The 24524-nt window shown below is 33.8% G+C and overlaps 1 protein-coding gene across 1 annotated transcript in view; it reads right to left on the bottom strand.

Annotated features, from left to right (window-relative positions):
• Window positions 1-1666: 1666 nt before the first annotated feature.
• Window positions 1667-24524, bottom strand: part of LOC105364813 (peritrophin-1-like) — a 123201-nt gene continuing 100343 nt past the window's right edge. Inside the window, exons 2-3 of the mRNA XM_011502842.1 lie at window positions 10065-10239; window positions 1667-1991 (exon numbers count right to left, since the gene is read on the bottom strand). Of these exons, the coding sequence (XP_011501144.1) occupies window positions 1892-1991; window positions 10065-10239 (275 nt within the window). The 3' untranslated portion in view covers window positions 1667-1891. The remainder of the gene's footprint in view (window positions 1992-10064; window positions 10240-24524) is intronic.

Consider the following 24524-nt stretch of genomic DNA (forward strand, 5'->3'; position numbering starts at 1 on the left):
TACCAACTCGTATAATTAATTATCTTATGTAATTCGAGATTTTATTTTATGCTGTTTTGCCGGTCGAAAGAAAATTATAGAGAAGAAGGAAAAGTAAACCCCTTGGTTTAACGGTATATCATCTACATTATCTTCTTGGTAGCACTCGATGATTAATTACTTTTATCGACAGACTGTAGTGAATCAAGAAAATAGTTGTCCAATTCATACTTTTATTCTTATATTCTGCCAAAATATTACAAAAACCTGTTTTAAGATATTACAAGTGTAAATAACTTGTCAACGTAATGCTAATGAAGGCTCTATCATTTGTCTCATCATTATCATTATCATTATCATCATTGATTGACTTTACAAATATTATTTTATGCAATGCAGAGACTATCGTTTTAACGAATGTTTATATAAACAAATAACGAAAATAGAATACTATCTTTGATACACTCGTGACACCGTATGTATTTGCTTGAGTGAAATGTATATTTCAAATGTTTTATTTAATAGGCAACCTAAACTATTGAGAATCACTGGACGAAAGTTTAATGAATAATAGTAAACAAGTAATACCTACCATAGGTGCTCTTTATAAATCAAATTGTGTATGTCACGCGGTAGAACCATAAATGTTCTATATTAATTCTATTATCTTAAAATGTACAATTTGTACATAATATTCCAAATAAAGTTACTATTGTATATTCAATGTTATAAAAAGTACCAACATTTTTTTTATTACATTACACAATTCATAACTACATTCAAGAGATGAAAATTGAAATACATTAACAATAAAAATCCATGTTTATTCTAAAAAATTATTTAGCTAATGTATATTATCAATTCTTTATAATTAATTTGAGCTTAAAAAAAAAAAATAACAATAAATGTAATTTAATAATAAGGTAAAAAAGCTGGCTAATCCGAATCTAAATTTATGATACAAATGACTTATTCAAAAATATCAAGATTAATATATCTATTAATTTTAATTCATGTCAGTGAGAGAATAAAATTGTCTGTGTTAAAAGAAATAAAAATCTTTTAAGATATGATGACTTAATACTGTTATTTAACATTTTCAATTCAATTTCCTATATGTCATATAAAATAATTATAAAATCAAATACCTATTGTATGTGAAAAAAGTCCGTTATCATACCAAAGATTAATTATGAAGCCGTTAAAATGTGTAATTAGTGGTAGTTATATATATATATATATATATATATATATCTATAAATATCTTGTATAAAGATTATAAATGTTAAAATGTTAATTGATCCGGTAAATGATAATAAATGAATAATAAAATCATTACCTCACTTTTTTTAAATTTAATTAAAACTATTGGATTAATTTATTGCCCGCAATCTACACTTTTACATCAGATTGAAAATGTTCACATCATTCTAATGATTAACGTAAAGAGCATTATTAATGGCCAACTTGTGAGTTTTCATTATAAAATTCTTTATCGCTTTGTATAATGAGCTTTTCTTTTGTTCTCCATTCCCACAAGTCAGCGTTCAGCTAAAATTCTTAGATTTTTTTGTCTTGTCCCTTATACAATAAAAATACCTTGAGCTGGCGCCCAAAGATTTTGCAAATATCGTGAAGCCGTCGGAGCGAGCCACGATGTTCGCAGTTTCAATTACACTAGTGCGGATCGAGCCATTGAAATCAATTTTCTTGCATTAATTCTGTATTTAATTTCCCTACCTTTTCACTTGCTCGCGCGTAAGATTAATTGCTGAGGTTTAAGCGATATTGCGCGGAATTGTTTCACGTATTAATATAGAGGCACAAGGCTAGCGGATGGCTTTCTAAAAGAAAAGTCGCACCATCGAAGTCGAAAAAGCGGGACAAACGGGGATAAATAGAAAAAGAAATCTTACCTCTCGAGCAGTGGATCCTCGTCAATGTCCTTGGAAGGAGAGCTGTTTTCAGGACAGCCAACGTTACGGGGCCAGTCGCAAGTTTGCAGTTCGTGACTGTGGAGGTGAATAAAAAAAAAAAATAAATAACGGTTAGTTTTTAAGAGAACGTCAATCTTTGTGACGATAATAAGTTTCAGATTCACACTTGTTTCAATGCGAACAAGGCAATCGGAATTATAAATAATCGATCGTATATGCGCAAGTTCGGGATCTATGTACTATTAATATGAAGGTAGGTTAACAATTTGTTTAGCCTACATTCGTGCTTATCCACTTTGAACTTTGGGGCCTTTTAGTCTTTTTTTTTTTGTTTTTTTCGTAATCAGGTAAGAAATTTTTAGGATGGATAAATTTTGATTCGCGAGTCTAGAATGGCAAAAGTACTTAGCGATCGATGATTTCATCGAATATTATCCGTATGAAAAATGAAATGACCTTTCACTTGAGGGACGACTGCCGCTAAACAAATCGATCAATCCCCTTAGCACTTAACTTATTTCATTGGCAGAAAAGAAAGCGCCGATTTGTTTTAGTAATATCTTATGCTATATTGCTGCCAGTATAACGTGGAATGTCTTTAATTATTTTTATGAAATCGATTGAAAGAAATCATTATGAGAGTTGGGTAGAAAAATTGTTGTTAATCGATACAATTAGCTTGTCTTATATTCGATCATTTTTATTCAATTTAATTAAGAATATTATTGATAGGGCAGCCATTCCCATTCAATCGATCAGTTGAATCAAAACTATTCGCTTAAAGCAAATCTTTAACTAAGTAGTACATTGCGGAATTATTGATGAAATATTATTTAAGCAGAATGAAGAAGCAAAATACTTTCTGAGTTTCATAGCCAATTAAAACTTACAAGGACTTACCTCAGCATATGACCTAATTTTAAGTATTAATGAAAATTCTAAAAATCCAATCGTTATTTTTCAAATAAATCCAATATTAACTTATCTGTTATTGATCGTTTTCATAAGGAATCTTAGTATCTAGAAAAGTGGCATGGACCTTTTAGCGATAGACTATCCATTCGTTACATTTATATTTATTATACTTTGCAAAATCAGTTTGCCTTACAAAATATTTCATTGTTATTATTAATATATGTAAATTTTGAAGTTGATTAGTAATTTCATCACTTCCATAGGTCCCAGCTCCTAACATACTCGAGCTCCAAGTATTCCCTCCCGCAACTTTAATTTTTTTTTCAATTTAACTTTCGTGTATTATTGCTATTTATTCTGTTGTGTATAGAATTCTGTTTAAATGGAGTTGCTTCATAAATATTGTAAGTTATTGGAATTGTAATTTTGAATAAAATATGGGATTCAAAGGAAATTGATTAATTTCTCTTCACTCTCGAGTGTGCAATATATATATATATATATATATATATATATATATATATATGTTTTTTTTTTATTTTAAACTATAATGAAAATAATACTTCGCACCTAAACAAACACAACGATATACGTATAAAATAATTTGAAAAATGAAATATTTCTTTACACGATGATTAATAATTACGATGAATATTGTTATAAATATATATTTAAAAAAAAAAAAAAAAAAAAAAAAAAAAAAAAAAAACCCCAGAAATACAAATAGTTTAGTAAAAAATATATCGAATACGTGCATCGAAAATATTTATATTTGTTCGGGATTGAGGCAGCTTAATTCAAATTTAAAATTGGGAGAGCTACAAACGCTTGTTTGTAAATACGATTCAGCGATTCCAGGAATTTTCCTGCGCCGTAACGTCTAATATTTACGACAATATTTCCGCATAGCAACGTCGATGAAGCTTCTAGAGTATTCCAGAGCTTCTCTATCTCTCTCTCTCTCTCTCTTTCTCTGACGTCACAAACGATTTTCGGCATAGCAACAGGCATCGGCACTGTTGCCGGCCTCGAAAGCTATGCCGCGAATATTTAAGCGCAGCGCGCCACGCACCGCCCCAATGCTCCTTTAACATCCGTTCAGTCGCCACGCACCTGGATCACGGTGTTTTTTTTTTTACTATCAATTCAATTATTGTTCATTGTAATTCTACACCTCGTTCATTGATTTGTTATTATTAGTTAGTGCAGTTCATACATCAGTATCACTTGCGCCAGCACGAACTTCAACCGAAATCTCCGACAATCGATCCAAAAGGGGCATACGTGCGACATTCTAAGAATATATTGCAATCAGGGTAACAATCGAACAGTGAAGCCATTGGGATCGTATGCAATAAGGTGAACCAAACACGCCTCCAAACTGGCGGCCCAGTACGGTAATTCATAAGGTACCTCCTCCTCTCTATTAATTGTACAAATTTAGTCACTCACATTTGAATCAAATTGCGCGCAACACTTACAAAGCCACACAATACGCTGTCAAAGGCCACACAGGGCTGAAACCGTAAAAACCACCTTCTACATGTACTTATATTATCGAGGCTCGAGTTTAGCCATTCAAGCTCGGTGACAAGTCCCTTTCGCACCCGAAGCTACTAATTCTGATTTAATCTTCATCCATGTGACTTACACTAAAATATTTCCACTCTTCGGTGGAGTACGTTCGAATTACGTAACATTATTTCTTCTATCAATTACTTCCTACATACGTAGAATTCTCTACGAATTCTTATTGATTACTATTACCACGATCATTACCATCTTCCCGTGCTCATTGAAGAGCATAGTCGACTACTCATGCTGATCCCTACAACATCAGCGTAAAACCGACATTGAAGATCCTCATTTAATCTCCATAGCATCAACGACATCCAAGAACACAAGGAAGCACTCGCACCACTGCAATAGAATAATTCTCTATCTCAACAGAAGCAACCAACAACGCTACAATATTATTATAATTCATAACCAGAATAAACAATAATTGAATTAAAAATACATTACATTATACTTTTCAGCCCTTCCACTTGTGCCTTCTTTCTTCCTAATCGCTATGGCGAGAGATTAATCCACTGAACTATTGAATTGACAGTTCGAGCATAAAATAAACATTAAATTTCGAACAATATTCAATGTAAATGAATTATAATGTAACCATTTTTTTCAAGGAAAAAATTAGTTCTGGTCGCAAGTTTCACATTTAAAGACCTTTCATTCATTCTTATTCTAATCTCTAGAGTTTTGATTTTTTTTTTTTTTTTTTTGATTTACATTTCCTTTTAGTTTTAAGCTAATTTTACGCTTTAATCTCAAGCTTATTGGCATAGAAATTCAAGTAGGAAGAGCAGCCGCTAAATACAATGAACTCGTGAACACGCAATGATGATTTAATGACAATTCATGGAGAATAATCAACTCTGTGAGAGGTAAGATGATTTCTTCTATCTATCTATTAAACTAGAAAATAAAAAGAAAGAAACGCTATTTCGTAAAAGCCGAGCCTGAAAAATCAGCACTAAAGTAGCGTATCGTAAGTTGTCTTCTAGCAACCGATCCTACCCGGACGGACGTTTCGTCGATAAGCTTAGGTCGCCGAGGCGAAAAAGATCGTAGGCCGCCGCGGAGAGGTCAGCTTCGAAGCGAGAAGACGCGACAGAAGAAGAGAACCGGGAAGGAGGGAAAATTTCACGTTGCGAAGCTAAGTGCTGGAACTAAGAGGCGCTTCTTGCATTCGTTAGCAGGCGATTAGCGGCACGCGAGCGACTCTGGCTCGCGTGTAATTCATCGTCATCGGCATTACGGCGTAGCGCGTGCGCTAATGCCGCCGTAACGCGTAATTACTCAGCGAGTCGAGTTGCCGAACGGCGGAAAAGCCGATGGATACCGATAGGAGGGAAATTCGTGGTCTGTCGGCTATATCAAGCGATTACCCCGGCTTTTCGACACGTACATCCCGCAATTTTCAATGCGCTCGCTTTGCCGATCTCGCGCCTCATCGCGACGACTTACGCACGAGCGGATCAAGAGCTTAAGATGAGCCGAGTGCGAGGCGGCAAAGCGCAAATGTGGGTAGCTTCCGAGTGAAATTCACGTCTCTATCGCTACTCGCTCGTTACGTTTAATCGTGAATCGCATTAAGTGTCTGGGGTTTGCGTGCCAAGTATATCGCGGAAAGTGTTATCGTCATTAGCTAGTTGTTGTTGCAAGTCCGAAGCTTTTATACGTCGATGACGAGGAGGTGCGGAGGAGACACGCGGAATGAGAATTCCAAGCGTCGGGGCACGGACGTGGCGGCTGCGTGTTACTTAATTGGCTTGCCTTGGATTTATGTTTACAGGCAGCTCGGGTTCTCGGTGACGACGTCGGGGCGTGGCCGCTCAGTTTTCGAGGCTTTTGGCGAAAGCCCGGCGACCTCGGAGCCTGGGAACGGGCAGCCGTGCTGCTAAGCCGACGTAAAGCGGGCCGCGTTGCGCAAGGCCGCGATCTCCGAAGGCGACACCCTCGAGCTCGGAGATCGCTCGTGTTTGATGGGAGGCTGGGTGGCCGTTAAGTGGGTAACGAGTTGGGCGGGCGGACGGACGGCCCTGTGTGCTGAAAATCCGAATCGCCTAGGCGCCCTTGCTTGCGGCAGCCACGGGGCGTGGCCCGCGCCGTCGCTGAAGCCAATTTACGTATCGAAAAAGGAATTAATGGAGCGAAGGCCGCGTGTAATGGATGATTTGGCGGCAATTGGCTGGGCTTCGAGGCCGCGAAAAACTGGCGAACTGTCCGCCTTGGGCTCTCGGCTTTACGCGTCTCGCTGTTAAAGGGAGACTGTGCGAGCGATCGCGAGCTCCGCGGTCTCACGAATCTCATAATGTGCGCGATCCTTGGGAACGGCGAGCGTTATTCGCCCGTTAGTCGGTCGCCCCGCTAAAACCCCGCTATTTTTATTCCCCACTCGGCGTGAGGAAGGCGCGCGCGCGCGCGCCCGTACATAATCCATCAGCACTTTCGTTTCTTGCGCGCGCGCCTCGTCGGCTTACTTGCACTTCCGCCTACCTAATTTCACTCCACTCCTTTCTCATATTCGCATGATCGTGGAAATGCTCGTAAAAGCGTTCGCGGCACTCTGGGCTTTTTCCGGTCTCGATGATGACGTCGCGTGCGACCGCATCCAATTCCGTGGGTACGTTTCACGCGGAGCGAAAGTGCGAAAAAGTGCGAATCCCGAGCTCGCGATGGCCTTAACGAAGGATCCCCAAGACATAATAATGCAATTAATGACTTGGGATGTGCTCGGCCGATTTGGCAATTAAATTTGGATGTTTAAAACTTTTGTCTTGGCTCTGACGCAATTTTCGCGATGAAACGCCGCCACGAGCTTAATCCCATATGCGGCCCCTCGCAAGATTTCGATTTGCTAATTTAATTGAAACAAAAACAAATCGTTGTTTACTCGAACGTTGTCGATAACGAGGATTATAAAGACTAAATTACGTAACTCGCCATTTTTTTCCTTTTTCGGTTTCTTTTTTACTTATTTTTTTTTAGCTTATCGATCGAGGTTGTTGCTTTCAAAATTATTGGCAATGTTCTTTAAATAGCGAAAAATTGAATTGAAAGGATTTATTAATATCTACCGACTGTTTTCCCTCCGTCCTAGCACTGATAAGCGTATTACATAATGATTAAGCAAATGTAACGAAGAATTGTGTTTAGGGTTACAAAAATATGTATATAACGTACAAAGAGAAAGAGAGAGGGGAAGACTAACAAAAAGAAATAGACTATATTTGGCTCTTGGCTCGGAATACTGAATAAAACAGGCAACCGACTACTATTCCATCCACGCATATTAATAGAAAAAAAAACAAAACCATTCTTATCTTTTATCTCCAATTCGTTTATGATCTTTTTTATTGCTATTTTGTTTTTATCTTTTTCAAGTAACATATTATAAATAGACGTATAAAGCAATGATTTTTTAAATATAAATGGTAGAAATACAGTTTTTCTTTTTGTTATTATGTACCCGAGTCAAAAATAAATACACAGTTAAGAAAATTACTTAGAATTTATTGGTAATCCAGGCACTTTTCGATACTCGAATAGTTGAGATTAATAAAAGAAATTTACGTTGATTCGCCCAATTATGAAATCATATGTGTTCCAAACCATCGATTTGGAAGTAGCTAAAATTGAAATCGCATTATTGAATTATTTAAAATGTGCTTATTCACAAAATACTTAATAATTTATTAATCAATAAAAATGTGTAAAAATTTAACCATTGTTGGAATAAAATTATTTTTCTCATTTGGTTTAATAATTGCCATCGAGAATTGTTAATATTTATTGCAACTATTAAACATCCATTTTGATTTATAATGAATGAACTTGCTGTGCTATCGTATTTAATAATCATTTAAGATTTCACATATCCTGCACACCTTAGAATATATTTGCGTATATAGCATTCCACTATATAACAATAGAATGACGTTAAAAAATCTGTAAATCTTGGCAGGAATAATCGAGGAGCTCTATGATTTGAATTTTCATCTTACAAAACGACAATACAAAGTAGTTTCAATTTCTATTAAAAATTAAAAGAATTTACAAACAATGACTAATAGTTATCTTGTTTGTTTTACATTTTCATAAAATGGTATTGCAAACTACGGCAAAACACAGCCAATTCGCACGTGCATATGCAGAAGAAATTTGTAATAACTTTTTGCGATCACTTTCACTCTTACTAGAATTCTCTCTCCTCAGACTTTAAGGCGCGCTTCGACATTTTGCATGCCGACTTTTGCGACGATTCGCATAATTCCATTTTAATTATTAATACACCTGATATTGATAAATACTTTATCATAAATGCATTATCCCCGGCTGCATATCGAGAAAAATACATTGCAATTAGATTCAATTCACGACTATAATATTAACTCAATGTACATATAAAATGTAGTTAAATTGAAAGCGAACACGTGAATTTTTGCGCGCGCGCACACGCACGCACACACACACACACACACACAGAGAGAGAGAGAGAGAGAGAGAGAAAATGCGAGAGTAAGAATGAGAAAAAACGTCAAACAGTTTTTCTTCCAAGAGGCCAGTTTGTGAACGCGTTCCCGCCCAATTAGGATCGCACGGCTTGCATAAGAATACTCGTAATTTATAATTCACTTTCAAAATTACGTCAATTGTGTCGCGCTCGCCCGATTTCTAAAAGTTTGTCACGCGCTGACAGAGAGAAAGAGAGATATATATATAAGTCACGCCAATGAGACGAATATCTTTATCTCTGTTCAGCGCGTGACAATCGATGGACATGATTTCCATCGATCTACATTAACCAAGTGTACGCTGGACGATCGTTATCGCCTATGCATTTACGTCTACGATTCTTTAGGCAGAAATTTTTAGTCTTTACTTTTAATGTTAAACGACAAATGATGTGAAATTTTTTTATTTTAACGCAACCATTTCATAAGCTGTAACTCAACATTCTGCATTAAAAATTCACAATATTGTTTCCTTATAACATTACATTGACTTTCTTCTCGTTCATTTCTTTTTTCTTGCTTTTTGCCGTCCTTTTGCCGAAAAGAAAGACATAAAATTAAATATCGATTAACCTCATTAAGTGATTGAAAAGCTTAAAGTAACGAATAAATAAGGTGAAAAATATAGCTTATTACGGTAAGAGAATTCGTAGTAGGATGCTTGGTTCAATGTCAGCGCATTAAAAAAAGAAAAAAAAATTTTTTGAGGCTTACAAGTACAGCATTTATTAGTATTAAATCACGATAAGCGATCGCTTAAGGCATTACGATATTCATGTCGAATAATTAAAGGAGCGTTGCATAACAAGGACAATTGCTCGTACGACCCTAAATTTATGAATTCTAAATAGGAACAGTTTTATAAATTCTTATGACAGAGGTAATAATAAAGCCTCGCCCGTACTCCCGGATCCACGTAATTTCTCAATTATATCGGAAAGTCAACAAGTCATGACGAAATGTTGCGGTAACGATTAACAATCAGCACTTGACCCTTTATTATGTCTTTACTAACTCCAAGCTGCCCCTCGGTTATCCTTTACTTAGCAATTTCAACTGTCGAGATGAAAAAATTCCTTAAATTGCCAAATTAGAAAGCTTTCGTCTTACATTTATCCGGCAATGCCCGCTCTGTTGTATATGCCCTACTGACCTGTACATGAGACCACCGGTGCACGACTCGAGGAGCGCACCGCCGAAGACGCAGACGTAATATTGAGTGCAGTCCCGCGGATGCGGATAGTAGCCAAATTCCTCAGGGCACTCGAAGTCCAGACCGGCGGCATTGCGGCTGGCCCGTGGACTCCTCGGCGTTATTCTCTGGCATCCTGAAATATCGAGAAACGAACGTCGTTAGGTAATATTTAAATATCGAACTGCGCCTATAGACACCATTTGCATAACCTTGCCGCTACGTGGATGCAAACTATTGGTCAAATTGGGGACTGTTAGGTTGTAGTGGATCAGGAAGATAATCGCAAACGATTACGTCTGCGAGTCTTTGAAAATCCTGTTGGCTTGAAAGCGAGACCCTTGCGCGGCTGTTGAAACGTTCGTCAATTTAATTTCCAATTGCCCGCTTCTGATCGGCATGAGCTGCACTTGAAAGAGAAATTTGCTGCTGTCACAAGATGTGATAGCCACCCGGTGCGCAGCTAAAGTCTTATCTCGTTCGAGGCTCTCCGAGTGGATAATTAAATGGTACTGCATAAGTATATAAAGAATTTATGTGCCCTAGATGGCTAGTACTAGCCGATATATCCTTAATAATAACGACAACGACAACGATAACGACAACCACGACGACAACAGCAGTGATATTAAATAATAATATTAAACAATAATATTAAATAATTTATGTAAATAATAATTAACGATAGGCGCGTTTTGCGGAGATTAACGCCAGGGACTCTAAGATATAGTTTAATAATAATAAAAATATAATATGTCATTCGCGTTTTAACAATTATTATTTTTAAGCACTTGGTGAATTACGAAGATATTTCGTTATTAATTTTGTGTATCCTTGATATAAATGAAATCTATCGGCTGTCCAATTATTAGACAATCCGTACTTACAATTAAAATAATGATAATAATAATAAAATCAACAATAATAACAATAACAATTATTATTATTATTTAACGCTGTGTATGTCATTTTTATCTAGTTTTTATACTATACGAGTTATATTTTTAGATTAATCATTTTAAACATTTCAATAAACATTTTTGCAGGTACTTTATTTTATAAATTTAATACAAATTTCAGTAATCATTAACAATTGTTTAAGCATTCACACGTATAAAATCAAATTATTATTCTATTTTATCAATTCTACTTGCATCAAAATGTCCTTATAATAATTGATTTGTTATCCTGATATATTAATAATTTTAAATTATTGTAAACAATGTGCATTATCTATCCAACTGATCAGACGAATAAACATAAGAAAACATAAATTAAGCGGACGCTGAATATTAAATTTAACTAGAATTCGAAATTACTTAAACTAATCAGATAAACCTAATTAATAATTTTGATACTAAAATGATCGATCATTTAATAATCATTATTGATGAAAATATTATTCTCAAGGCTTTGAGCGGGCATTTTATTCTAAAATTCTGCAATATTAAATGCAAAAAAAATATATATATATATATATATATATATATATATATGTAATACAACCACTTTTCTTGAATTACATGGAACATTGAATTTTAATAGTTCATTGGTAGATTAATACATGCACGTTATTTTCAATTCCGCAGTTCTTTAAAACCGCTAAAAATAAACTACATTTCTTCAAAATAAAGAAAATAAATTCAAAATACTCGTTTTTACCAAATAACTTCAATAAAGTCTTATAAAAAATTACCACATTGAGATGTATTTTACATAACCACTTTTTAGTTTATCTTCATCATCGATCAAAGCTGCAAAAACAGTATTTTTAACGTTACGTATGTATACAACAAATTTATTTTCAAAATCTTGCCGATATTGATACATTGAAAAAAATCAAAACACATGCAAGCTATATGACGTTGCGTTATAATCGTGATATCAATCAAGAGGAAGAAAAAATTTCTAGTGACAGAATAATGACAGTAGCTAATTTAATATGTTATAACAAAATTATCATTTACATGCGAATTTTGAACAAAGTCAATAGCTTTTTTTTATAAGGAACGTAGATTCTTATCTTGTTAATTTTATAATTTTTCATTCACAGAGATATAAATTGTGACTGTATTTTTGCATCTTCAATCTCTGAAATAACACTTTAAATATTTCTTATTTTTTCAGAATACATTTTACAATCCAAGGTATCCTTCAAATATCCTCACCATAATCTACTTTTAAATATTAAATTGGTGCCTTTATGCTGTATGTGACACAAATAAATTTGCCTTCTTGATATCGCTTGATATTGGATTCCGAGATACGACAAAGATAGACGACTGAAAGATAAAAAGATAAGTATTTAATATATTTATCCGAAGATTACACAACATGCATGTTCTTTTAAAAATAAAATATTTAAAATTAATCGTAAGCTTGCTTAGGATAACTTTATGAAAGTAAGTTTCTTTATGTTACACGTATATTGGACAATCATAGCTAAGATCTCGATAGTGACTAAACTTATTGCAATTGTAGGCAAAACGCGTGCAAATACTTTTGAAAATAAAATTTTACTACCTACTGTTATTTCGCTTCACTAGGGAAAAGCTTTAATTATTATAGTCACATTTTTATTACGATCAGATTTACAAGTTTTTTTTCATGTAAGTTTCTATCTAATGGTTAAATTTAAGTCTCACATAAATTTCAAGCCCTTATACCAATTTTTATTGCTCTACGTTTTCAAATAAAGTGTATTTAATATTTTTGAATGTAAATATTAAAATATTAATGAAAAATCTCGAATACCAGTATCACGTTATTCTTAATAAATAATCTGCTTTTCCTGCGTTTCCTTAAATAATTTCCATAGAATAGAAATCCATAGAAAATATTATATCAAAAAGTCTTGGACGTAACTTGTAGCGTAAAAATTGGCCACTAACTTGATGGCTTTGCTAAGAAACTTTAGTCAATCAAAATAAATATCACATTAGACATGTATTTAATTTATCTAAAAATATTGCATTGAGTTCTACTTTTAATAAAAGACAACCGATATATATATATAATCTTAAATTCTTGAATTATTTTTTATTATAGCTTAACATGTAATAAAATTCAAGTTGTAAATAATCAAGTTAAAGATGCTTAATACTATAATTTTTTTTTACAATTTTCTTTATATAACCAAAATTTTGACTACATACATATATTTATATATATATATATATATATATGTAGATTATTATATAGTATTTTTAGTCATAAAATAATGACAAAAATATTCTCAATTATTTTATTGCGCAGAGTTTTCATCATATAAATTATGTATCGAATATATATATATATATATATATATATATATATATATATATACACGAATGTATCGGTATCAAAACGAATCTATATTTCAAGTTTAAACTACGTAGTTTTTCTTTAATATTTAATACTAGAATGTCGAATATATATCAATATAACATTTTTAGTTATACTTTATCGCTTAAAACGAATAGCTTTAGTTTTTTACTTTAAGCTCAAGGATGCATAAATTGTCGGTATAAGATTTATTTTTTCCAAAAACTCTAAATACACGTAAAATTGGTTTAAATCTAATTTAAAATTAGCATATGGATTAGAATTACTATATTGCACAATATCAATTGAAGGTACAATTTATTTAACGTACTAAAGTAAGTGGAATTTTGGAAACCCTAAACATTTTCATATACATTAGTTTGCACGAATTTTCTATTGCATAACGAAATCTCACTAATCATAGTCCAATCCAATGTATACGATAAAGTAAAAATGGTATTCTTAGAGAATTGGTAAGAATTAAATCCGTAGAGTTAACTAATTTCGTCACTATGACTTTCTCATCCATTTAATGTTTCAAAAATTCTTAATACACTATACACTATAATAGTTATTATGATGAAGACCAATCAATATTACAATTAGTAGTTTTTACTTTGAAACTGACGTTTAAAAATATCATTTAACACTACAGTAAGTTTGAGACAAATTTTGAAATAAATAATTTATTATTTTTATAATAAATAATTGCTCTTATTTAAAAAAATGTCTACAATAAATGATATGTATACTATATTAAGTTATACAAGTGTTTATTCCTAATAAACATATTTTATGTATTTTCTAATCGATAAGTTATAAACAGATTTATTTATCTTTCTCTTAAATGATCTTTACTAAATATGATTTTTGTCAAAATGAATATATATATAGTCGAATGTAAAATCACCTATGTGCATATAATCAAAAAATTTTTTCATCCGACGTGTTTTATAAATATAGAATGTAAATTCACTGGCATTTTTTATATAATAATATTTATTTATATACATTTAAATATGAATCGAGTATATTAATAATATCTCTGAGGGCGTTAAAAGTATTAAATTAAATATTATTTGTGTTAAATCAGTATTTTCAATCATTTTTAAAGATATTCTTCAAATATATTTTACTATAACACTAAAGAATTATCTATTATTATTGTAAAAATAAGCCAATTTATATTTTGGTACAATTAATTTATTTACCATAAGAATATGTTATTAAAATATAATGGCGTTGTAATTGATTTGGTGAAGGTCGGAACAACAACAACAACAACAACAACATCCCTTTTCAAGCATCTAGTTGCATCATTTAAAACCATTTACTGTACTATCCATATTATGATTTAAATTTTATATTTAAATATATAGAATATCTGTAATTCTAATGTAGTGGTACTATGAGAAAAATGAATGTCCATGAATTAGTCAAACGCAGTTAAGCTCTTGTCACTTTATTTATTTTGTTAAGAACCCATTAATTATCGAATTTCTTCGCATAATTGCGAATAATTTCGTTATTACAATAAATTATTAAATATACGACAAAATAATATATCTTGACTTTCAAGTACAACCGATGATATTTTAATACGTACTTTATTAATTGTACATACGGCTGAAGATGTATTTTTTCTTACACGTAAAAGGAATTTTCAGTTAAGTTATAATTATAGTGATACACTAAATGTGCGAATGTCAGTATACTATAATTATGCATTATAAAAGAACCATACTTTATTTGCAATATTATTTTCAAGTAAAAATTTCTGAATAAAAAATTGGAGAGTAGACAAATGAAATTGCCGATAAGGCGTAACGTAAAATCCCTGGTGATATTAGGTGATAAGAGAGTCGTATGTCCAGTTAAGGTTATATATATGTGTGTGTAGGTAATGGATTAAATTCTTCCTTCGGCGTATAATAATAATAATAATAATAATAATAAATGCACTGGAAAAAAAGGTATGGCAAGTCCTAAAACGGCGAAGCTACACCTGTAATTTGCGCCGCGGTGAGCAACAATTTCCCAACACTTCTCAGCGGTAGTTTTGACAGTAACAAATTGTGTTCTACATTGAGAATAGAGATAAGGTGAAACAATTCGTTATGGGGGAATGAGATCTAGTGTTTCTGCCTATATATCTGTTTATGCATATTGCGTGTGCGCGCGCGGTTATGCGCGGGTGCAAACGAGCGAGCAGCATCCGAGGAACGGGAGCGCGAGTGAGAGAAGAGAAAGACGAGGCAGAGGTGGAAAAAAATCTACATAACTTCGTCAAGAAAGTTGAATCGCGCGCACCCGGCGTGCAGAATGCAATTGCTCATTGCGCAACATTGTCAAGCAACCGGATTTTCGGTCGACCTTGCGAGCGCACGCAAGGGACTCGAGCGCGAGAGCGTTCTATTAAGCGCTTGGAGAAAGGACACTCGCGCGGAATGTGCTCTTTTTGCATTTGTGAAAAGCCGTGCCCCGCAATTAGGGGACACTTGTTTTTAGTGGTTTCGTTAATGTATGCGCGGAGATGGATTGACTCATTTAGGCGCTACACGAGTCCCCGGGACATACGTTTTTGGGACCTGACAACGAGTCATGCGACCAAAGTTGTGACTCTTTGCCACCTGGAGATTTACTCCAATTATTCTGTCGTGTACTTGCGGGAGCCTGTCACACTTGGTATGTACGGCATTATTTTCTTTCTTTCTTAAAGAGATAAGTCAGTCGTTATAATTTTCCGTAAAACCGAGACTTTCCACATCAATTAATTATGCTAATGTAGAAAAGTAAAGCGAGACGCTGCCTAAAGTGCGTGTGTACGTATTCTGCATGGAAGGAAAACGGACTTTGGCGAACTATTTATGTCAATTTTTTTTCTCCATCGAGCTTTACAGGAATAAATTAGTTTTAATTTGCACGTTTGCACGAGAATACTTTGATAATTACATTTACCATAGTACGGATTTTACGGAACTAGACCAATCACATATCAACTAATCTCGAAAATTAATTATAATTTTTTTTATGATATTATCAAGAATAATGCATTTGTCATGGGTATTACTTTCATCGTTCAACTTTTTTTCTCGCCCCAACTATAATTCCTTGTTACGTATGATTGATTTTTAAATTATGGCTCAGACAATCGATGATTGACGCTGTTCATCGATGCAAGCAATCCATTATTGCATATTATTCTTGTTTATGCCGGAAAAAACACTATATATTGACTTTATTAAATAATTTCCATAATTCTCAATTATGTAATAAATATCTTACAAAATTTTATGTTTGAGTATAAAGACGTACGGTGTCTTTCAAAATAACGGACTTAATTAAAATTTAGAGGAGATAAATTTATGTAGAACATAAGCAAATATAGTTTAAAAGTCCTTTATACAAACTTGATTTATTAATATTCATCTTATTTGTTTGCTTTTTTTTTTTTTAAGTATTGAAATTATCGCTTATACTTATAATTATAATTTTATATGTTTACAGGTATAGTTGGTAAATTATCGTTAAATGCTTAATTTACCGAGTGTAATAAATGTTACTAGCCTCTTCTGCATAATAAAATTATTAACATTTTGTTAGAAATGATTTTTAAACGCGCTTTAAACCTTTAACTGTATTGACGTTCTTAAATAATAAATACTGTTTTAAAATTTTTTTTTCCTGCACTAGAAAACATAAATCATCCTTATTCTGAGTGTATCGCTTACCTATTCAATGTATCATCTAATAATTTTTATCATTTCATCGTTTTTACTACTATTGGCTAATTGTTATTAATTAGAGATGAATATTCAACAGCAGCCAAATAATATACAATTACTCTCAATTGTAATCAAAATTAATTTGAATACATTAATGTTTATTGTGAACACATTTTTAAACATAATTTTCCGTATTTATTAGCCATATTTAAATGCTAGTTAGTTCCCAATGCGAATGTAGGAGAGTTTGTTGTAATTTTCAACCACTCCTTATCGAACGTTTCGTAATAAACAAAGAAAAACTCTACGAGTAATTAATTTATGGAATTGTCAAAGTATTATTGAATCGACAATACTTTGACATAAATCGATAAAAAATAAAATATAGTTGTGAAATCGAATAATATATATATATATATATATATATATATATATATATATGTTTTTTCTATTTATTATATTTGCCATTATAAACTACCTACAATATGATTTATATTGTCTTATAATAAATAATTTTAAATAGTATTAATAGCTTAATTGTCAGTTATAAAGTTATGAATTTTCATTCTCAATAAACAAATGCAATCGTAATATTGACATATGTTAAGTTATATATATATCTACAGTTTAAAATTGTTAAAATTATAGGTGGTGAACATTTTTCCAAGCTAAATATTAACAAGACCTAATCTTATATTGTGAAGATCAATGCTTCGAAATTATGAAACGTTAATAGAAGTGAACACGTGAAAATACGATTTAATAAATTACTTGTAACCTCTCTTAAAAACATTCTTTCAATTAAAATTTAGATTTTACGATATGCCTTTCTTAATGTAATATGTATTTCAAAATTACTTTTTGAAATACAATGTATCGATAAAACGAATAGTAAGTATAAGAAAGAACAGGCTAATGTAATGAAATATTGAAAATATCTTATTATTTTGCAAGAAAAATTAAGTGACCTTGCCACGTAAACTTGTGAACAGTAATTTATACAGAGTAACATAAGGAGAAAATAAGCGTAAAATGAAGTAGAAATTATATGGTTTCACTATAATTATTAGCTGTTTAATAACGCGCACACGCACACGCACACGCACCACGCAGGCGCATAGAATTAAAATGCGTACGCATATGCCTAAGCATACAAGGTATTAGTAAGCACGTAGAAAGTACTAAAATGTTAGCGCTGTTGTATATAAACGTCAAATGATCTGTGTATAATGAAGTTTTCACATCTCTATAAATAAATCTCATTAAACTCTCAAACATCTATTTTATAAATCTTAAATAACATTTGAAGTTTAATTTCAGTGTTAAATCTATTGAATGCCGTATGAAAATAAAGTGGCACGTATGCAAATAAAATAAAGGTCATGAAAATAAGAATGGCAGCGTAATGTAATGGAGTAGAGTAGAACAATCACTAATTATCTTGCAACATGCAGGAATTGAACCTTTCCTCTAAAAGTTACAATAAAGCAATATAATGTACGTGTGCAACACATGAACAATTGAATTTACGAAGGCGCGATTGGATTTTATTTCTCACATTGTGCGGGAAAATACACCCGCAGCTATTTAAATTTGTAGTCTCAGTAATATTTATTGACAGCGATTGCTTAGTTAGAAAATAATGTGCGTAGCGATAAGAGAGAGAGAGAGAGAGAGAGAGAGAGAGAGAGAGAGAGAGAGAGAGAGAGAGAGAGAGAGAGAGAGAGAGAGAGAGAGAGAGAGAGGGGGGGAGTAAGTGGAGCAATAAAAGCTTAGTTGCACGATTAACTAAAAATGCAGTCTGAATGCCAATGACAAAGAGTATGATAGTAAGAGAGCGAGTGAGAAGAGTTTTGGGGGGGGGGGGCTTTTATGCATTATTTACAGTTATAATTGTCGTGCATTCATAGATTTTTTCATCCCAAGTTTTATAAAGTCGTCAGCACTAGCAGATATTTATTGCAGTCGTTCGGACTCTTTCGCGGTGCCCGGACCTCCAGTCCTAATTATTTTGTATTTATAGAAAGGCGAAGCCAAGACGTTGGCGCTGCGCGCACTTATAATGTCCGTGCGTTAAAGCCTTTTATTACGTCGGTCGTTCCCCCCTCGTCAACCCCCACCCACGACTGCCGACTCTTATCTATTCCGACGTAATTGTGCGGACAGCAGCAGCAGCAGCAGCAGTAACAGCAACAGCTCGCTTTAGCATCCGTGGCCTTTTTTATCCTCGGGCCGGCGAAGGTCAGCGCCAAGTCGAGCTTTCAACATCGCCACGCCTTTAACCGAGCACATTATCAGGGTCGCGATTGCAAGCGCGCGTGTAATTATCGTATCGCCTTCTCGCCTCCCGCGATTAAGAAACTCGTTAAATTGAAAACGGGAGGAGGTCGAGATGAAAGACGCGGCGTTAGCAGCGAGAGCCGATCCTTGCCGCCGAGGTTTTCCGTCCGGCGGAATTGACGGGACGGAGCTGCGGGCGTGCGCAGGCCTTGTCTGTTAAGCGGTCCAAGGGCTTCGCTCTCCCTTTATTATTTCAAGCGAGCAGTGCTATTGAATTATGTGCGCGCGTGTGCGTGGTGTACACCTTCTGCTTTGGTTAGGCTTTATTCGTCAGTCGGTGATGTAGACGAGCAGCGGAAGGGTAAAATTAGTATCTCCCGCTCGTGTCCCGGACGTACCAGTGCCATTTTTCTCGCGGGGGCAACTAATTAAGTTTATTAAAAAATCAAGTGCCTGTGAAATAAAGCCAGAGTTCTTAGTTACGCGCTTAAACGAGAATTCTGCGATAAATTAAGTTTCTCTAGAATTACCTCGAGAATGGCCGGGGGTCTCTACCCTCGTTTCATCCGACATTTAACTTTGGTATTATTTATTTTTACATTACCGTGATTTTTACGTCACTAAGTACAATTTATTTACATCATCGAACCGTCGTGGATTTTATTGCCATCGTTGCATACGTTGCCATCACTGCCACCATTTAAAATGTATGCCAGAAAAAAGATATGTCGTAATAAATTTCATTATTTTTATCTTAAATTTGTGCAGCGATGAAAGTGTCCCAATTAACAAAAATTTCTCCAACGATTATACCTTACTTAATACGCCCTAATTTTTACACAATAGTTGTTTTTTCCTTTTCTTTTTTTTTCCTTTTTTATTTTTTATCTTCAACTGTTTTTTTTCCCCGTTCGCTGGAGCTATTAAAGCGTCATATGCCGATGATCGAGAGAACAAAAACAAAGAATAAAATAAAAATCTGAAATCACATAATTCCAGACTGATTGACTCTAGGTACAACATACCAAAAAAAGACTCGTCACCATTAACCAGTTTCTTTTATACGAATTCCGTCGATCTGAGCCTGTCAGCTTTATATTTATATCTACAAGCGTAAAATGTAAGAGAGTTAGCGTGCTCAGCTGAAAACTTTTAGCGCTAAATTTTCTAGGTAAACTCAATTCGGAACAATACATCTTTGACGATTGAATTTAGTATTAAATTTAGTATTATTTTAGTAATAAAATTATAATGATCTTGTACGTTGTTTTTACTTTTTTTTACTTTCAATTACCACCTTATACTCTACCTATCATCAGTAATCTACTATAAATGTTATTAACTTTACAAATGTTTATAAAAAATATATAATAAATGTCGTTTACTGATTATGTTATTAAAAACGTTATAAACGTGCATTATTGATTGCAGTTTTTTTTTTTTTTTTTTTTTTTATAGCGGGGAATGTTTCGAATGAATCATTACAATTTCAATCGACAAAGTATAAAGAAATGATAAATTGTAAGTAATTTATTATTACTACTTGATCGACGTCCTCATAATGTTCGTAATCATCATTGCCAAACGAAATGATTAATCTTAATTTTTATATTGCTTTTAAGTTTAGAGTAGAGCGATAGAAGAAAAAATAATTTCATATAATCGAATAATGATGATAAAAAAATATTACATATGCGTCGATAAATTTCTTTTATTTACAAATAAATTATAAACTTAAGAAATAATCTAAGAAGAAAGATATGTAAATTTCGGTTTATACATTTATAGAGTAATAAGAATTATTTACGCACATTTATTCGTTCAAACCATAATTTTTAATTATAATTCGAGATGGAGCCGACTGAAATTTTCCCTTTATATAAATCTTCTTTTATTCGAAAATTCACGAAACTGCCAACGAATTAATTTTAATTGCGATCGTTATGAATTTTGAATCGTTATCATATGCTGTCCGTTATAATAATAAAGCAATACACGAGTTGATACACACGTAGAAAATGGATTTGGCGGAGAAAAGTATTATGAAATTGTAATAACAAGTCGCGAGCAATGATATTATTATCAATATTTTTAATTCTCAAGCGATTAATTCTATTTGATTTTATTGATTGTATTTGCTCGATGCATCGTTAAAATAAATCATAAATGAGAGAATTTCATTGTACATCGAAAATTGATAAATAATTAATTGGCCAATTAAGAGCAGATACTTATAAGCAAAATACTTAAAAGCAAAATAATTTGCTATGTAATTACGACAACTACAATCGTTCCTTTAAATAAGTGTAAAATGATATTTCTTGAAATTGGTTGTTTATTTTAAATCGATTACGAAAAACAATTCAGAAAATAATTATACGGTTTTAATGCACCTATTACATTCGTACGTTTAATCATTATCCTTTTTTGTTAGTGTGAAAATGCGCTCGTACAGTTCAGAGAGGAAAAAAAAAAACTTACTATCGCGAGGATTACCGTGAGTGATTGCAAAAGCGCCTGTGCACGTACCGAGTATTCCTGGTTAAATCGGATTGTCAGAAAATTTAAAAGGCAAGGAATTTCATAAGCTCGAAGTATTCAAGGAGAATCTAGTCGGGCCTTTTCTTTTTCAAAATAAACTTCTTAAATGACATTTTTGACAACTATCCGTACAACGTTTCTGCCTCCCTCACCCATACGTTTAGGCAAATAAACATAAATCGGCATGAAAATTTGTAAAACTCAGTCCACATTGCTCCTCCCATATACGCGCAGCATCTTCCTCTCGCATCTCACTGCTCGCCCACACGATTTCATTAGAAATCCTTCAGCATACTCGAGCTATATAGATCGATTAGGAATTAGGCGATGAGAGTCGTTTATACGAGTCGCCGCAGCATCGCTCTCTATATCTGTCTCTCGTAAACATAAGGACGCTTAACGAGCTCGCATCGTGATGACGGGACGGAACGCGCTTTGAACTGTGAAAAATCTTTCATAATGGCGGCTCGTGTCGAACGGATGCTAAGGCAGCCCTTATAAAGCCGTGTAAGGAGAAAATCGGGAGACAATTCGTCGTTCGCGATGATTTATTCGCTTTCTAATAAGCGGCTAATTAATGGCGCTCGGCTCTTGCAAGCAATAATAATGCCGCTCGCGCACCTCCTTTCCGATTTTTCATCCCGCCGCTTTGTTATATCGGTCTTTAATTGAATAATTTATCTTTACGAGACGGTGGCTCGGGCATCGGTAGCTTAATGATCTTGTAAGGCTGTCGACGAATTGTGCAAAGCGAAACCTATTCGTCATTGGTAAAAGTCAATTGCATTTAGAATTCGCGGCTGGAATCGTTATGCGCCGATGATAATACGAGCATAATAGGGTTATTAGATGTATTAACCGATCGACACTCGCGATTCTGGCGCGTATTAATATGATGAATCGCGAGTAAAACTTTTAGCTGCATCGGGCATAATTAATCGCGTGCTCGTGTTTATTAGTGAAATACCCAATGAAAGTTGCAGCTTCACAAGTCCAAGTAGGTTTGAGAAAAATTTTATGCTTTTACAACTACTTCGTAGATTGCATAAAATTCATTAAATTTATACTATCCTCCTAAACACGTACTTTCCTGTTACATTGTTATGATTATGCTCTTACGAGCATCGCACGGCTAATATCTCCAGCGACGAATAGTTATTTAGCCATCGATCGATATAATACCCAAATAAAATGTAATAGTCACGGAATAAATTGTGTTAAGTTTGGAGAAAATTAGCTCTGATCAATAAGCCCCATTCACTTTTCCTATTATTTGACTATTCTGTTGGAGAAATGAAGTAAACGTGGGAGTGGAACGCACATACTAAGATCTCGTATACTTAACCTCGTGTAAACTGGAGCTCGAGCACTAAGCTCGAGGTCTTGCGTCATCGTTGAAAGCGGAAGTTGTTTAGAACGAAGTGGAGCAAAGTAAAATCCGTCAGAAGAGTGATTAAGACAAGAGACTATCGATTTCTCCTCGTTAAACGAAGATGCGATAATTGCTATCGTTCGCATGCGAGGTGCGAATTTTATTCGTAATTTTAGTGGGAAGGTCGGGCAAGGGCCGAATATAAATATATTACTTTTGGATACAAAGCAAAGGCGGATTGACTCGTTTCAAATCGTGATAAACGACCAGGAACTAAAAAAATAAAAAAAAAAAAACAAAAAGCACGAGCTTTCTGCTTCCCATGAGATGGCATGAGACGGTGATGCGCTGGTTAATGCATCTCGCGTGCGCTTACGTAAAACTGTCATTAACGTCTCGAGTCGCTGGCTAAGGCGAGAAGACGTAATGAATTTTCCACAGACGTGAAATATCGCAGGGCGGCTTACGTCAGTCGATTCGTGGGAGACACGGAGGAGGGAATCGCGTGAGCGGGATGATTAAACATTGGCGGGAGAAAGGGCCGACTCGGGCCGACTTTTAGATTTCTGATGGAGGAGGAGGAGGAGGAGGAGGAGGAGGCATTTCTACAAGTCACTCTTTTGATTTTTACGACTTTAATAATGTAATAACGAGCTCATCTCTCATTTATGGACGTCTCATTAATCTAATGCTCTTTTCCTACGTTACAAGTGTCCTGGAAAATCCAAGCTCCTTCAGCAGTTCCGCTTTACCTACCCGATACGTAATAATTGCTTCTAATTAAATACTAACCTACATCCCCAGATTGTCGAATCTCACGATAATTAGTTCGAACATTATTTTATTTAACCTTAAAAAAGAAAGAAAAAAAATCTCATGCTTTTGTTGAAAAAGTTTCAATAGGAAATCAAAATTTTTTTTTGTCTTTTGTTTTTTTACTAACGAAATTGAAACACTTTCTTCGAATGTCGATTATGCTTACGATAGTGAGGATAGTCGGTGCTTTATTTCATATGAATTCAAGAATTTTTTAATTATCAGCAATTACAGATCGTATTCGGTTTATAAGATAGTGTAGCGATTAAGTAATTTTGTACGTGTAAAATAATCTTTCTTAATTATTCGATAATTGTAATTAAAATTCCTGCCAAACATTAAAATTTATCTCCTTCTACATATATGACTTACTATATGAAAAAG

The sequence above is a fragment of the Ceratosolen solmsi genome, unplaced genomic scaffold, assembly GCF_000503995.2.
Source record: "Ceratosolen solmsi marchali unplaced genomic scaffold, CerSol_1.0 scaffold15, whole genome shotgun sequence".
NCBI lineage: Eukaryota > Metazoa > Arthropoda > Insecta > Hymenoptera > Agaonidae > Ceratosolen > Ceratosolen solmsi.